This window comes from Amia ocellicauda, chromosome 5 (assembly GCF_036373705.1).
Source record: "Amia ocellicauda isolate fAmiCal2 chromosome 5, fAmiCal2.hap1, whole genome shotgun sequence".
Taxonomy (NCBI): domain Eukaryota; kingdom Metazoa; phylum Chordata; class Actinopteri; order Amiiformes; family Amiidae; genus Amia; species Amia ocellicauda.
Window position 1 is genome coordinate 4,105,897 of NC_089854.1, and position 16,504 is coordinate 4,122,400.

At 43.4% G+C, this 16,504-nt stretch overlaps 2 protein-coding genes across 3 annotated transcripts; one reads left to right on the plus strand and one right to left on the minus strand.

The window, feature by feature from the left end:
* The first annotated feature begins 1,346 nt into the window (after positions 1 to 1,346).
* On the plus strand, positions 1,347 to 13,483 carry cept1b (choline/ethanolamine phosphotransferase 1b). Of its 2 annotated transcripts, none has more exons than XM_066703329.1 (9): positions 1,347 to 1,634; positions 3,389 to 3,858; positions 6,026 to 6,173; positions 6,310 to 6,451; positions 7,414 to 7,498; positions 8,924 to 9,055; positions 9,530 to 9,688; positions 9,894 to 10,019; positions 10,176 to 13,483. In XM_066703329.1, exons 2-9 carry the CDS (start codon positions 3,493 to 3,495, stop codon positions 10,308 to 10,310), a joined length of 1,293 nt encoding a protein of 430 aa, XP_066559426.1. In that variant the 5' UTR covers positions 1,347 to 1,634; positions 3,389 to 3,492; the 3' UTR covers positions 10,311 to 13,483. The 2 variants fall into 2 exon arrangements, with proteins under 2 accessions (XP_066559426.1, XP_066559425.1); XM_066703328.1 differs by lacking the exon at positions 7,414 to 7,498 and adding an exon at positions 7,871 to 7,955 and having other exon boundaries at positions 1,350 to 1,634.
* Positions 13,484 to 13,556: 73 nt separating this feature from the next.
* LOC136750501 (synaptonemal complex protein 3) lies at positions 13,557 to 16,319 on the minus strand. The gene is made up of 8 exons (XM_066705659.1): positions 16,193 to 16,319; positions 16,007 to 16,082; positions 15,825 to 15,859; positions 15,541 to 15,658; positions 15,205 to 15,304; positions 14,811 to 14,909; positions 14,210 to 14,314; positions 13,557 to 13,960 (listed from the first exon to the last, which is right to left on the minus strand). The coding sequence occupies exons 1-8, from the start codon at positions 16,317 to 16,319 to the stop codon at positions 13,907 to 13,909; spliced, it is 714 nt and encodes a 237-aa protein (XP_066561756.1). The 3' UTR covers positions 13,557 to 13,906.
* Positions 16,320 to 16,504: the final 185 nt, after the last annotated feature.

The following is a 16,504-nucleotide window of genomic DNA, read 5'->3' on the forward strand; positions in this document are numbered from 1 at the left end:
AGCCTTGACTGATAAGACGTGAAGACACGCTGCGTCCTGTTCTCTAATGATCTGTTTCCATCCCGTCCGTCTAGACGCCTGCGCGCCGTGCAGATCTTGTGCGACACACGCCACACTTCATACGGTTACTCGCCGCGATGCCATTACTGGTGTTTTTCTGTACGCATATGATTGATAATTACTGATTCATAATCGATCGAAAACACCAAAAGTCCGACTGATGACAACAGAAGGACGCTAAAAACTCTATTGTCGTGCTAAAGTATTCCAAAGCTGTAGGTTCGATACCCAATCAGCATTGAGCCACACATTCGATAGCCAATCAGCATTGAGCCACACATTCGATACCCAATCAGCATTGAGCCACACATTCGATACCCAATCAGCATCGAGCCACACATTCGATAGCCAATCAGGAGTAAGGACAATAAAATGGGCCACAATTTGTAATGAATTGATGTATGAATTTGTATGAATGTATGAACTTATTGCATGCTGTAGTATGTTTAATACTTTTTGGATGTCCGGTAAGATGATTTGTCATATTACAATGACAATGGGTGCGGCATTTCTTGGGGGCTGCATTAAGAATGGTCTTCAGTTAGTTTTTTGTAGTATTGTTGAACAATATATAATAAAATGCATAATATAGTATTCAAATGTTTATTATTTAGGATATACTAGGAAAACAACAATGTAAGATGTGAAGAATTGCGGTTTTGAAAAGGGGTCTCTTGGCCTTTACACTTTTGGGTTGAAATTCCTTTATATTAACTGTAATTCCCCAGTGATGGCCTACTGTCAAGATAAATAAACGGGAGCTTTTAATTGCCTTACAGTGCCCTCTAACGGTGAATTGCATGACAAGAGACAGAGTTCTGCCTTTTACTGGGTCACAAATAGTTGAACTCGGTATGACGCCAGAGGCGTTTTATATTTTCTTTATGTATCTTGACATTTCACAGACTTATTATAATGCTTTGGGTAACTTTGAGCGCATACAGAAGGCTATATATGTATCGAATCTTTTTTAGGTATTATAATATACCAAAAATAATTTAATAAATTCCCTTGACTTAAATCGATGTAAGATTTCGAAAGGAAAGCAATTCGTGTAAAGAGACATTGTATTTGGTTAACTGATGTCATCAGGAATATGACGTCAGCATAAGACATAATAACAAAATGTACAGATACACGTATACAATGTATGACCCAAATTAAATACTACTGAGCTAAAAAAAAAAAAAGTCAAACAACCAATCTCGCACGCATATCTGCTCGCCGGTGCTGTGGCCCCAGCCCCGCTCTGCGGCCGCGTCTCCCGGCCTGCCCTGTGCGCGGCGGAAGTAGTCGGCGCTTTCCGGTTGTCAGAGCCGGCAGCGCGGTGTCGGGGGTTGTCTATCCGGTCTCGTCTCTCCTAGTCCGGCCGGAGCTGCACTCACTCCACCAGCGGGAACCCTCTTCTTTCCCGGGACCGTCCGCTCTGCACCCCTGCCCCCTGCGAGCCGCCACAGCGACGTCCTTTTCGGGCGGAAGGGATTCGTCTGCCTCGTCCCCCGTGTCGGCGCTGTCAGCACGGAAGACCCCAGCGAGGGAGGCCGGAGCTGTGGGTCGTTTCTGGGACTGAGCAGGTAGCTGAGGATCCCGAAGGACGACGGCGCGGCAGCACAGCGCGTCGCTTTATTCATGTATTTTCTATTTCCCATGAATAAGATGCATGGCTGGTAACCTTGGCTCTGCACTAGTATCGCCGGATTGTATTTCGCGGTTGACCAGCTACGAAGCAATCGGAAGTCTTTGGGTGTAATCTAATCATGTCACCATAACGTTATAATAACAAGGTGGTTTGGGACGATTGTGCTCCTACTGCTGTGCACCGTACCTAACAACAATTAAGTGTGCATTTGCATTTTAAAGACCCCCCTGCAGTTTTAAATCGGATTCCTATACGTTGCACCCTCGTCACCATCAGGTGCATCAAATAGACTGATGATATTTGGTGTTCAGAGATGTATGAGCAGTTATGCATTGGACTATATAAGTATGCATGGTATTTATGCAATTGTCGCTTGTGTAACGTTTCCCAGAGTTGCACATTATTATGATTAAATACGTAGGTAAGGTGTAGCCACTTAGACAGTAACACGTGTGGAGTATCTCATTGTACGATATAATTGCATCCTAGCATTCACAGTGCAGGAAGTCTGCTTGGAGACTCGCAGTGATTAAAATCTTATTTGCGCCCCAAGATGGTAATTTACTGTCTTTTAACAGAACAGATTGTGGAAAATAGAGAAAAGTGGTTTAATTCACTTTGTCACCGTGTAATGGGTAAAACGTGAACGATATCCGATCTGAGAACTTGCGGTCTACATTTTACTTTCTCTTTTATTTTAACAAAGTTACACTGCAGCAGTCAATAATAAGACGTCTATTTCGTCAAATCCCTACCACCAACGAAAAAAGGGAAACCTATTTCAATTCCCACCCAGCGAGGCTCGCATCCCCTGGACAGTTTTATTAATGGAAGCTAAAATGAAGCAGCAATGAAAAGTTACTTCCGTTTTGGCGGATGGAATCTGTCAGCTGATTGTAGTGTGGTGGCTATATTTCTCATCTGGTACAATCAGGCACTCATCTGTCAGTCAAATGTTGCAGCCTAATTTAATAATGTGATTAGATATACTGGCTGGGCGGATTATGTCATTTGTTATTGAGTTTTCTCGGTGTGTAGTTGTCATTACACCGCAGAAGTTACATCAGGGCTGGGTGTCGGCAACACTTTAATTTTACTTCTTGTTTTTTCCCCTCCGTTTTGTGTTTGCTACACCTTTTGCAATGCTCATCTTTCCAGTTAAATCCACTCCTGACAATATCAGGATACATAGACAGGTGTGCGCTGCTCCCTGAAGGTGAATGACACACGTGTGCTTACAGTGAGGTAATGCCAGGGTGATGCCACATCCTGCCCAGTCGATGTTTCACATGGGCGTGGCAGTGCAACCCTGCAAGGGAAGTAGGCGGTGACTGGCCTTGAGCGGCTGAGTGAACGATAACAGACAGACGGAGAGCCTGGCTCAGTTTGGCCTGCCTTGTTTGCGGCGGAATCTTCTAGTTAATCATGGACCTGTCTGTCCAGCTGGCACACGCGTGTAACTGAGCCCTGTTGTGTGGCTGCCATCCCTGATGTCCTCCATAGACTCAGGGCTCTAGAAACTGACAATGCTGAGACCATTAGAGACCCATCGGATTGTCTACTATTGGATTTAATCTTTTTTTTTTTTCCCCACAATAAATTCCATAGATATTTCTATAGCACCAGCTGTTAGGCCTGTCTGTTGCACTCGGCCTGTCAACTCTCTCCTCTCCTCTCTTCCCCGTTCAGGAGCTGAGATCAGCCGCGCTGTGGATCCCCAGCGGCTGTCCGGGCGGGAGGCTAGGCTAGGCTAGGCTGTGTGTGGGCACTGTGCGAGTAGACGGGCGCTCCTGATGAGCGGGCACCGGGCAGGGAGGATCCGCACCAGGGATGCCGACCGGCCGCTGGACTTGGCATGCCGGCCGACCCCCGGGCTGAGCGGGGGCGGCGTGGGGGGCGGCACCGGGTGTATCCTGAGCAAGCTGATCCAGCTGCCCGCACCACCCCTATCCCGGCACCAGCTGAAGCGCCTGGAGGAGCACCGGTACAGCAGCGCAGGCCGCTCCCTGCTGGAGCCCATCATGCAGAGGTACTGGGAGTGGCTGGTGGCCCGCGTGCCCGCCTGGATCGCTCCCAATCTCATCACCGTTGTCGGCCTGGTCACCAACATCCTTACCACCTTGGTGCTGGTGTACTACTGCCCCACTGCCACTGAGCAGGTAGGCATCTCTGTTAAAGGCTGTTCTCTAGAAAAGCATCATTCTGCTGTTCCTATAGACACCTGTGTCCTGCTGACCCCGTGTCAGGAGTCAGTCTGGCAGTTTTAAGTATCTCTGCTAGTGATCTGACTCATCGTGCACAGCTGTTGAGCTTTACCTTCCCGTAATGTCTAGAGATCATACTGAACAAAGAACAGATTCATTTCTTACTGTGCCGCCTCGACCAGTCTGGACATGTGAGAAACGCGCTCAAAGAACGGCTGACAAACTTGAGTCAAGTACTTGTAAGGTTTTCATTAACCTCTTTTGAAATTCTTCGTCCACGTTGTAGACCGCCGTCTGTCCACAGAAACGAATACCTCAGCGGTTTAGCACTTGAGGGTCAATACTTTGAGAATACAGACGGATCTGAAATCTCCCGGGTTCTGCCAAGGAAACTGTTTGTTGTGCTCTAGTTGCGCAGGGGGGGTGTCTGTTTGCCGTCTCAGGTTTCTACTGCAGCCCGGCTGACCTCGGAGGCGGCTTTTGTAGATTTTCATACTTGTAATCACGCAGCGCAGCTTTGCTCTGTGGTTCACCGCCTTGAAACGAGGATTCGCGACCTCGGCGGTGTTTACACAAGGAAAGGCCAGAGTTGAGAGTCTTGGATAGGAAGGACATTTTGTACCACCGGTACTTCCCGTATTGTGTTTATATAACTGGTTTGCTCTATTAATAGTCCCCCCCACCCTGCTTCCTTTGTAGGACTAAGGTTAGGGAACCACGACTGCAGTTAGAGCGCTGGAGAGAGAGCTAGACCGATCCCGGATGTGTGGATCAGAGTCCTGCTTCACCTTTCAGAGTTAGTTGTTCAGGTCTGTAGGTGCTGTAATGACAGTATGCTGAAGGAATGATCGGGTTTCAGACTGATACTTAGATCGTGTATGAATTAATACCTTTTTTTCCTCGTCGTAGCAAATTGAATACTTCACTTCCCCATTAAAATAAAATAACTGCTTCAAAAATCAATCCCCATATTCTTATTTTTATTATGGGTTCCTGCCAGCGCCAAGAATGCAGCCAGACTGGGGCCCTCTTTCATAACGAAAAGGGTTGCTATTGAATCTGAACCAAGAACGTGTAGGAGACTAATGCCTTCTGCCACAAGGCTTGGCAAACCACAGAGGAACTTTTGCTGTGCCATTGTGTAATCCTTCATATACGTGTAATGCCTGCCAAAGAAGGATTACCGGAGGAGCCCCAGGTGTGAACTACACAGGGTGTACATTTTCCTGGATGTATTGAGTCACCGGCGTGTTCTTATATTAGAGAGATTAAAGGGCCAGAACACTGGATTGCGTGACTGTTTTCTGCTCCCCATTCTGTCCCCGGCCGGTGTTCTTGGTGTGTGGGGATGCTGTCATCCTAGCAGCCCGACACACTCATAAGTACATAAGAACATAAGAAATTGTCCAATCGAGAGGAGGCCATTCACCCCATCATGCTCATTTGGTGTTCATTAATAACTAAGTGATCCAAGGATCCTATCCAGTCTGTTTTAGAATGTTCCCAAATTGTTGCTTCAACCACTGAAGCCCAATTTCCATTTGTGTCCCCGGGTGCATGTGTCCCTGCTGATCTGGAAAAGCTCCTCTGGTTTGATGTGGTCAATGCCTTTATTGATTTTGAAGACTTGGATCAAGTCCCCACGTAGTCTCCTCTGTTCCAGGTGAAAAGGTTCAGTTCCTCAGTCTCTCAGTAGGACTTTCCCTTCAGACCTGGAATAAGTCTGGTTGCTCTCCTCTGAACTGCCTCTAGAGCAGCGATATCTTTCTTGAAGTGTGGAGCCCAGAACTGCACACAGTATCCAGATGAGCTCTAACTAGTGCATTGTACAGTCTGAACATCACTGCCCTTGTTCCCAATTCTACACTTTTGACAATATACCCTAGCATTGTGTTTGCCTTTTTTATTGCTTCCCCACACTGTTTGGATGGAGAAAGTGAGGAGTCCACGTAGACTCCTAGGTCTTTCTCATGCGTTACTTCATCTAGTTCTATTCCTCCCATAGTGTCATTATAGTGGACATTTTTGTTACCTGCATGTAATACCTTGCACTTGTCCACATTGAATTTCATCTGCCAGGTGTCGGCTTGTGAAAGCTTGTTTTCTGTGTTTTTCTCTTCAGGCACCTTTGTGGGCATACCTGGCGTGTGCCGTAGGTCTGTTTGTCTACCAGTCTCTGGACGCGATAGATGGAAAGCAGGCGAGACGAACCAACAGCAGCTCTCCCCTGGGGGAGCTGTTCGACCACGGCTGCGACTCCCTCTCCACAGGTGAGCCGTGTCCGCTGCGCACTCGACCTGCCTTATTGGGCTGAAGCTGTGTCCACGGTGCCTCTCTCCCAGGCCGCTCACTCCCTTGGTCTTCCTCTCCCCCCCCCCCCCCCCCCCTCCTCTCTCTCTCTCTCAGTGTTCGTGGTCCTGGGGACGTGCATCGCAGTGCAGCTGGGCACCAACCCAGACTGGATGTTCTTCTGCTGTTTCGCCGGGATGTTCATGTTCTACTGCGCCCACTGGCAGACCTACGTTTCAGGCACCCTGCGCTTCGGCATGTGAGTACCCACCACGGCCGGCCTGCCAGTCCGCCTGGCGGCAGTGGAGAGATGGTACAGTGTCGGGTGGGACGTGAAAGGAAAACGCACGTAAAAGATATATATTTATATGTATATACGATAAGCCATTATAGTTTGAATTGCCTTCCGACAACATGGGGATGAGAGAATATAAAAGCCCCAGAGATCACAAAATGGCAAAAACAAACATATCTTTGTAGAGAAACAGTGCACTCCTTTGGCAGATGTATTCGTTTATCACAGGAAGTGTGTGCTGGTGTCCAGGTGTGTCATTGACCATTGTATACCCATGGTTCATGACTACCTTTAATAAGATCCTCTGAAATGCGTACCTGACGCATCTTTCTAGACACTATGTAAACCCTCCCAGAAGTACCAGCAGAGATTGTCGAGATGTCTTTTGTGTCTTGTGTTGTGTGGCGAGATCTGGCTGCAGGTAACTGTAGTACACACTGCATGGTGGAGAGGTGTAGGGCATGACCATTAGTAATAAACTGTGGCAAACACTTCTCTGTTTTGTGAGAGGGGCTCTATACACACACCCTGGTAAACGTCACCAGCAGGGGTTAGTTTCTTGAAAACTGTCTCTTCAGTAGCTTTACTATCATACTACACCCGGAATGAGGGGTGATGCTGCAGTACAGGGGTGTCGGACTCCAGTCCTTGGGGGGCCGCGGTGTCAGCTGGTTTTTGTTCCAACCGGAGCTCTCAATTATTTAATTATTGTTGTTATTTATAGCCGATAAATTATAATTAGTTGATGACTCGAAACACTGAACCCACAGAACATTCCAGAGTCTGGAGAGAAGCGTTGCATTTATCCATTTAATTGTTCAATTAGACCAATTAAGGAGTTGCGGAACACTGCGGCCCCCCAGGACTGGAGTCAGACGCCCCTGCTGTAGTGTGTAACACCAACCTTTCTCTTCTCTGACTCACAGATTTGATATTACAGAGTTACAGATCTGCATAATATTAGTACAGATGTTCACAGCCACCGTGGGCCCGGGGTCCTGGAATCTGAGGGTAACGTGCGCTCCTCTAACCCGGCTGTTGCCAGCGGCTGTGTGTGGTGTGTCGGGCCGACCGAGCGGCTTTTCTTGTACAGACTGCTGGTTTTAAAGTGGGTGGGGTGGGAGGACGACGGCTGAGGAAAACAATGTGGGGAAATGATTGTAAGAGAAGACTAAACTGCACGCGCGCATGATGTCTTACACTAGTTTAAAAGCGCAGAAAGCCCCATCTGAGGAATCGGGCCGAGGGCGATAGCTGTGCTAGACAAGACAAAAGTGGATGTGAAGGGCTGCAGTCTGTGCAGGAAGGAGACGGGTGGCTGTGCATGTCGATGGATAATCTCTAATTCTGCTCTTGATATCTGTGCTTCTTTTGCCTGATCAGAATTGATGTGACTGAAGTTCAAATCTTCATAATAATCATGTATTTGCTGGCAGCGATTGGAGGATCCGCTTTTTGGCAATCTCCGGTAATTTTGTTTTTCCCAATTTAATTTCCAATACAGTATTTTTTTTGGGGGGGGGGTTTATAAAAAAAAAAAAAATTAATTCATAATTTAGGTCTTTAATTGTATTTGTAATTTATGTTGTAATTAAAGGCATAACAAATGAAATGCAAACCTGGAAAGAACCTGGAGAGAGTCGGGCACTAGCAATCCTTCTGGAAGAAGAGAGAGTATATTATGAGAAATAGAAATGGTTTTCCATTCCATTGACCTGTGGGAACATGATTTTGTTTAGATTATATCAGTTTGACAGGTCATGCGTGATGCCAAATGCAAAATATATAAATTGCCGCTCTCTTCCAGCAGTTATTTAAAGGTTGCCTAAGGATAACTCATAAATATCATATTTGTTTAATAGCCTTTAGGTGCTGCTTGGCTCTTAATGCGGTGCAAACGCTTCTCACTGTCGTACAGTTTTCTTAGCGACGTCTGCTACCTTGAATATTGCGCAGGACTGGCGCGTCACGTGGGAATTTAACACATTTCCCAGCACTGATGTGACCTCGAGCACTAGCTTTGCCATTTTTATATGCCAATCCTTCCAGAAGTTAGAAATTATTAAAAGAAAAAAGTATTCTGTCTATCAGGTCACCTACTCTGTCAAACACTATAAAAAAATCCTTGAGTTACTTCAATTACAGTACTAGTGGCATGCTCCTCACGTAACACTCAAGGGGGCTGTTTTTAGCTTATAAGTAGGACACAAATATGCAATAAAATGAATAGAAGGAAGGTTAAGCTTTACACCACTGCTTTTGTATAGTCAGGCTTATGCAGCGTATCTTTGTTTGTTTTTTTCTGAACAGACCCCTCTAGGTATTCTGTTTTTGTCTTCTCTGGTTAGAGCCGCACTGTTGCACTATAGGAATGTTCTCGTGTTCTTTATGGCAAATACCTTGTTCATCAACGCATCTTTTTTCCTCCCCACCAAGATCCCAGTGATAAAAATCGAAATGAAAATCATTCCTGCTATCTGTACTGTAGTGGGGGCTATTTTCTCCTGTACAAACTACTTCCGAGTCATCTTCACAGGAGGCGTGGGGAAAAACGGATCCACAATAGCGGTGAGTTGTGGCTTTTAAGGCTATTTTTATTGTTTGTTTCTTCTAAAAATGAAAATATGAAAACCCCGGAAATTGTCGGGAGATTGTCACACTGTGAACTGGCCAAGCTACAGCTCTGTCCCACGCTTTCCTGAGTTTCCCGTGAAAGGAAGTCATAATAGCAGCACAGACTTGTGCAAATATTTGCAATTCTATCACCAGCGATGGTGTGTCACCCATTCCAGCTCCAACACTAAAAGCCCCGTTTGTTTTGTATTCTGCCGACCATGTCCACTTCGTCTCCCGTTACATTCTTGTCCAGTTGACCCAGACATTTCTGGACAATGCAAAAACCCTTTTCCCCAAAAGACTTTCCCACTTGGCTTAAGAAGGGGGTTGTGTGGCATTTAAGCACCACTGTGTCTGTGATCTGTGGGGCACAGAAAGCGCCATTTTAATGTGATTTTTCTTTCTTTCTGTTGACGTGTCTTGCAGGGAACCAGTGTCCTGTCACCTTTCTTGCACATAGGATCAGTTATAACACTGGCAATAATGATCTATAAGAAGTCTGCAGTCCAGCTCTTTGAAAAGCATCCCTGCCTGTATATCCTGGCCTTTGGCTTCGTATCGGCCAAAATTACCAACAAGCTAGTGGTGAGTCTTTCTGATGGTCCTTTGTCCTCTCAGTGCAGGAAGGTCTTCTAGTGTGTAAAGCCTGCATGTCAAGACTGATATGTCCGATGTAGTCGGATCATTTCTCCGTTTTCTCCCAGCTCTTGCGCTGTCACAATATATTGCCTTGTCGTGTTGTATTGTGTATTTTATAGCTGACATGGTGTCTTTGCTTTTGTTTTGTCAGGTGGCACATATGACAAAAAGTGAAATGTATCTTCATGACCTGGCCTTCTTGGGCCCTGGGCTGCTATTCCTGGACCAGTACTTCAACAGCTTCATTGATGAGTATCTGGTCCTTTGGATTGCTCTGGTATGTTGACAATACTGTGGGTGGGGAACTGGAGATAAACAAGTATTATAATGTTAGTTTTACATAGTGTAACGTAGTATCGGTGCCGTGTTATCAGTATCCTGTAGCTAGACATGTTTATTAATAACTATACTTGTTGTTTTTATGCTTTTACAGGTCTTCTCTTTCTTTGATCTCGTCCGTTACTGCGTCAGTGTTTGCAACCAGATTGCGTCTCATCTTCATATTTGTGTCTTCAAAATCAAGCCGCCCCCCACAGTCTCCAATCAGCAAGGGCACAACCACCACTAATGACTTTTCTTTGGGTGTCGTCTTCGATCGTTTTTTTTGTTTGCTTTTTTCTGGGTCAACGGAGATGTGATCTCTTCACCAAGTGAATGTAAATCAGTAACGAGGACCCCGGCGAAATCTGCGGGAGGGACGGAGGGATTCAGATGAAGATAATTTATTTCAGTCACTGTTGTGTGCAATTCTGTTGTGTTGCCAGCCTCGTCTCGTGACAGACTGACGCCGTGCTTCTGGCATAAGGCACAAACGAGGAAAGTTTTTTGTCGTCGTTAGTTGTGTCTGTCGTTGATCAATCTGAATTCACTCGCGACAGTTTATCTAGGAGTAGGGTTAACTTAGTAAGGATAAAAATGAATGTCAGCTGATAGATCCTGATCAATTCATCATGCAGTTTAATTTGTTTTAAATGACTTTTAGACCTTTCTCCCTTGGTGTGTTGGACGCTGGCCAACAACCAAGCGCAATGGAACATAGTAATCGTTGTTACATTTCAGAGACCGTCAACGCTCGTCCTTCGTGTTCCTTGTCCGGCTGTTGAGGTGCCGGATCATTTCCTCGCCCTGTTACATCCCAGGTCTTTTAGTTGGCTGTTTTTACCTCCAGTTGGAAAGGTGAGACTTTCCAGCCAGAAAGAAAGTCTACTTTTAATCAGAGTGCTGCTTTATTGGATGGTTATGAATAGTTTAGAGCAGGAGAATAAAAATAAATAACTTTTTTGTTTTTTGCCACTGCTGCCAAAATGATTTTGAGCTTCATTAAGAGGGGGCACTCATTTATTAATATTTTGTTATAAATGCAACTTAATGTCATAAGATGCTTTAGTCTCGCCTCTTGTCTATAATGCTTGACCTGTAACTTAAAAAACAAAAATAAAACTTGCCATCTGTGTCGCCCATAGAGTGCATTGTGGGTAAAGGAAAATGTATTCTGTCAAAAGGCAAATTTGAGATAAGGCAAGTCATCTTGTTTTTGTTTTCCTTTGTTTACCTACCTACAGGATTAACACCATAACCTTTTATGACAATGTAATTACACAACACGGGTAGCTATGTGTCATTTTTCTCCAGCGCTTTTTCATGCTGGGACTAAAACTGGATCTTCTGTTTTCAGGATAATTATTATTTTTAATTGTCGAACTCCAGTTGACCTTTAAGACTGCGTTAGTGACTCTCCGGTAGATGTGAATGCTAACCTTTTCCAGTGCAGAAACCTCACAGACAGCAATATGAACCGAGCCAGCTGAGCCCACGTGTCACTACAGACATTTTAGTTATCGTAGCCATAACAAGTAGTCCAGGGATTCACTTACTGAATACTGACAGGCTTTGTCACTTTTGCCTTATACAATCAAGACTATATTGTGTATTATTCATTCTAGGCTGAAGTGATGAGCAAAAGCTGTTGTAGCTAATATCTGTGTGGTTAAAACTCAGAATGCTTCACATTTGAATCCTGTGGATTGTCGTTGCTAGCAGAGCCATTGTTTTCTTTATAGAGTTGTTTTGTGTGTTTTGGACTGAGTTTCAGGCAGTCTGACTTAGCCCTGAAATAAGAAATCAGTTTAACCATAAGCAGCCAGAACACGTCCGTATTACTGTAAGTGTTATGTATTCGACGTTTCCTGCCTTGACGGAAACGATGCTAGTAGGACTCTTAACGAATAACTTTACTTTGCTCTAATCTCTTAATATTTTTGCTTTGAATAGAGAAGTGTGAGAGGGCGATTAGGGAGCAGATTGATACTGTAAAATGCAGTTTTGTTATGACAAGCCAATCATGTCTTTGCAACTCTACTTTTGTATTTAATCTTAGTTTTATTTCACAAATGGATGCATTCATCCACCTCATGTATGTTTCCTTTTAAGAAAGACGACCTGTCCAGGATGTATTCTGTATTAATGCTTTGCTGCTAAATCTCCTTCTTTGATGTCTTTTAATTTTAAGACATTTTTGTTTTATGTGTTTAAGCATTAAAATATTAATGCAAGTATTTAGTGAAGAATCTCCATTTCAAAGCTCTTAAACACACCTGTCTTGTTTAGCTTGCAGCATGTAGAGACCACAGTTGTTTTTTGTTATGAAAGAAAAAAGTGGTTGCCTTAAATTCCTTTTGTCTTGTTTTCTTTTTCATGGATGTTTTGTATTTGACATTACAGTGTTAACTCAGACAGTACAAGCTGTCTTGACTATTGCTGAACTGGAAAAGGCTAGTGTCAGGAATTAGTATTAGCCAGACTACAGACTATCAATCTCAGGTGTAAAATTACATGCTATTAGGTAAAAACCAAACCATGGTCAGTAGACAATCGTTTAGTTTGTCTCCCCCGAATAAAAATAAATGCATTTAACATAATAGCTGCTGCTTACTCCATGGATTCTTGTCTGCTAATGATTGTGCGTCTGACATAATATGCATAGTTTACGTGTAGAAATGCTGGCTACCCTATGTGTTTCACCTGCTTTTTACTGTCAGTCCAATGCCTTGACTCAAATCAAGAACATTGTAGTTTGATTTCAGAGTATTAAACAGTATATGTCCATAAAACACGGCTTCATAATTTATTTGTTCCCAAACCACAAATAAATCTGAATTCTTCAGCTTTAATGACTTCAGTCGAGTCACTATGACATCTCTTGCTGTGCGAAGTATCTCCCTTTCTGAAAAGGAGTCGTAAATGTTACGTTTTGTTTCGGTAAATGACATGCATGTGTTAATAAGGTACAGATCCAAACTGCTTTCGTTTTTAATTAAACTGAGTATTTCAAAGGCAAGTTTAATTAAAAGGGTTATTACAAGCTCAAAGCAAAAGGTACGCATACACTCTGTCTCTGCCAGTGTACCGTGCGTTGGGTTGGCTCTTCCCAAAATCGAAAGCTATTATAGATCTTACAATAATGTTCATTTTTGTAATGGGTGGACAGCCCTAAGCCACAAACTGCCTCTAGCTCTACAAATGTAACCAAAGCTGTTGTAATTCTTGCTTGGTTTCAGTCTCATTTTAGATAACTTAAAAGCCTAACCATATTTGATTTTATTTTTCTTGCCTTCATAGTGTTAAATGACTCATTTTGATGTTATGTTTGCTTGATTGTATCTTTCCTGTAAAAAAAATCTTAATAATAATTTTTAAATAAAACAAGCTTATGTAAAATAAAGATTGCTATATTTATGATAACAGATGATTTTTATTTTATTATAGAATTGTTTTGGTTTACAGCAGCAACAACAACAAAAACATTTGTATACAGTCCCATCAGTCCCAAATGTTCTTTTGAATTAAATAAATAACAGAAAAAGTATACAATTAATGTTAACAAGTAAAAAGTCAACTTTGATGCTTCCTATGTTTTTCTGGAAAGATTAAAGTCTGTGGTCACAACAGATGTAAATAAATTAAAGTTAATTTAATTACTCAACAAAATGAAACACTTGTTCATGCAAATGGCATATGACTAAAAGCACAGAAGACCAACCATGAAAGAATAATGCTGAACATTACCTCCTTGCTTAAAATGTTGTTTTCCTGTTTTGAAATGGATCACAAAGATTGTCTTAACCCCATCGTCAGGAATCTGCTTCAGAGCTGTGCTTTCAAGGCTCACATCAGCATGGACTGCAGAGAGTTGCGCACGGAGGCCATCTCTTGCTTTTGCTGCATTCAAACATAACAATCACATATTGTAAATGGAGGCTTCTTTTTAATATCTCCGTATTTAATCCAGAGACGGAACAAACATGCATCTGGTATATGTATATCTGTATATTTTCATCACGGCTGAATACTCCCTGAAACCTGTCTGTTAGCCTGCGAATCTGTACGTCATGAAATGGAAGATATAAAGATGAAATGCCAATAAAATAAATAAAAACTCATAAGCTGAGAAGAGGGGAGTTCACTTACAGTGTCCATCAAGATCTTTTTCTGGAAGATGGCCATTTCCTTGCGAAGCTCGTTCTGGACGGTACTGTGCTCGGCCGAGTGGCTGTTCTCCAGCTCTTCCAAGCTCTGCAGTGGAAGACGCACACGAGTGTTTAGTTAATTAGATTGTTTAGTGATTATTGCACACAGTAGTTCAAACGTATTTGATGACTGTATTAAACCTAGTGAAAGAGTACGCACAGTATTGTCAGTAAGTTCCCAAAGTGCCGAAGAGAGACCTTGCACTAAACAGCACTTCAATAACCATAACAGTCGCCAACATTTGAATTTGCGAACACACCGTAGAAGTAGAAATCTAACCTTATGCAGTGAAGAATCTAGATGCATTATTTAAACCTAACAACGCTGCTGCATGTAACCTTTCAGCAGATTACCTGAAAAGAGCTTATAGACCAATAAAGGTGTGATGTCTGACTCTAGAATCAATTTACAGTTCACGTCAGCAGGAGAAAGAGATGAAAGTCATGGTCTGCAGCACTACTGCCAGTGTAAGCGCAGTAATACATTCAGTTCTCCCTCAGGTAACCCACACTAGTGGCAATGATCACAACTCAAATCGCACCTTCATGAACTGCTCCATGAGCTGCCTGATGGTCTTCAGTCTCTGTCCTTGAGCGGCTCTCATTTGCTGAAACAATTTCTGCTGCTGCCGGAACAGGTTCTGAGATCACAGACACCAGGGCCCGGTCAGTGTCTGAGCTGGAGGTTCCCACCACATCAGTGAGACTTCGATTACATTCAAAACCATTTTCCTATAGAGGGATACTTCTCCGTAACCTATATAAAACTGTTTATTATCCAATATTGTTTTCCCAACTCCATGATTTGTACTTGAGCATCAGTATTACACACAGTGTCAGTAAAATCTAAAGCCTGTGTCAACTGTCCTATTCAACTGGATAACTTACAATGTCTCCAAAACATGAACTGAGTCACAGAGAAATATAAAAGCACACCGCAAGTTTTTCCTCCTGATCCTTAGTCTTCTGGACATCGCCTTCCCACTGATTAAAGACAGTTGAGAACTGCTTTCTGTAGTCCTCGTTCAGTTTATTCCTGTAAGTATATTATATTGGTATGATTTATTTACTTTGAGACAATATATGATCTCCCCGTTCCTCCTCGCTAAGAAATATTCCCCCCGTTAGAGGGAGACAGGTTGAGGATTTTTCTGGAATGTCTTGTCTGAGTTACTTTATTCAGATGCCTTTCAGTGGTGAAATTAAATAACTTGTGTTCATTTACAAGCCTTTCATCTCTGTAATACTCAATAACATATGCAAATAAATCACCTCTCATTCTGCTGTGATTTCCAGATCTGCTCAATTTTTAGGTTACTTGATTTCACAGAAGATTTGGTGTATCCTTCCAGGCGTTTCCTTTTGGCATGGAGGGCTTTGCTTATATCAGCTACCGAAAAGAACATACTGTATTAAACACTGACTTTATTCAGAATAATCTATCTGTCCATCTAAATATCTGCCTATCTATATATCTGTCTCTCTATCTCTATATATGTGTCAACGCAACCAAGAAATATACTGTGAATTGTGACATAAAATTAAAATTGAATTACCTCCAAATCCCACAAGCATGGAAGTCACATCTCCTCTGTAAGGGTGAAGAAAGAGGTCACATAAACAAACATGTCTCTGGTCAGAGGTGCAAAATTAAGTTAAAGTACGACACAGGAAATGGAAGTGCGAAGCTAAACGTCGACGATGACGTCATGGCCTTATAATGACGCCATTGCCTTACCCATTAATGGGAGTGTCTGCGGGCTCTGCCTCCGCCACAGCCGCTCTTTTTCGCCCTTTGAGGGGGGCTTCCTCTTCTGAGGAGGAGAGGTACACATGATGAACTCTTTCAGGTATTATTGTTCAAGTTTGTCAGAGTGGGGAAGATGTCAACCCGTGTCTGAGATGAGGGTATAATTAACGGTACCTTGCGGATCCTCCTCCTCGAAGCTGTAGGCGGCGATCTGGCGCTCCGTCAGGCCGAAGCCCGCCTTGTCCTGGCGAGCTCTGCTGGGCACGTTTTTCTTTTTATCGGAGGATTTACGTGCCGCCATCTGATTTCGTGACAGAAAACGTCGATTTCTCTGAGGCCTTTTATACGTTTTATACACGGGTCGAATATGTGTATGTGGGTATTATAACGTAGAGACCTGCCAGAAGACCGTGGCGTTAGACGGCTACAGACTGTATGTGTTTAACGCGTATAACGGCGGTTTTAATGGCGCGGTGGATGACGTCA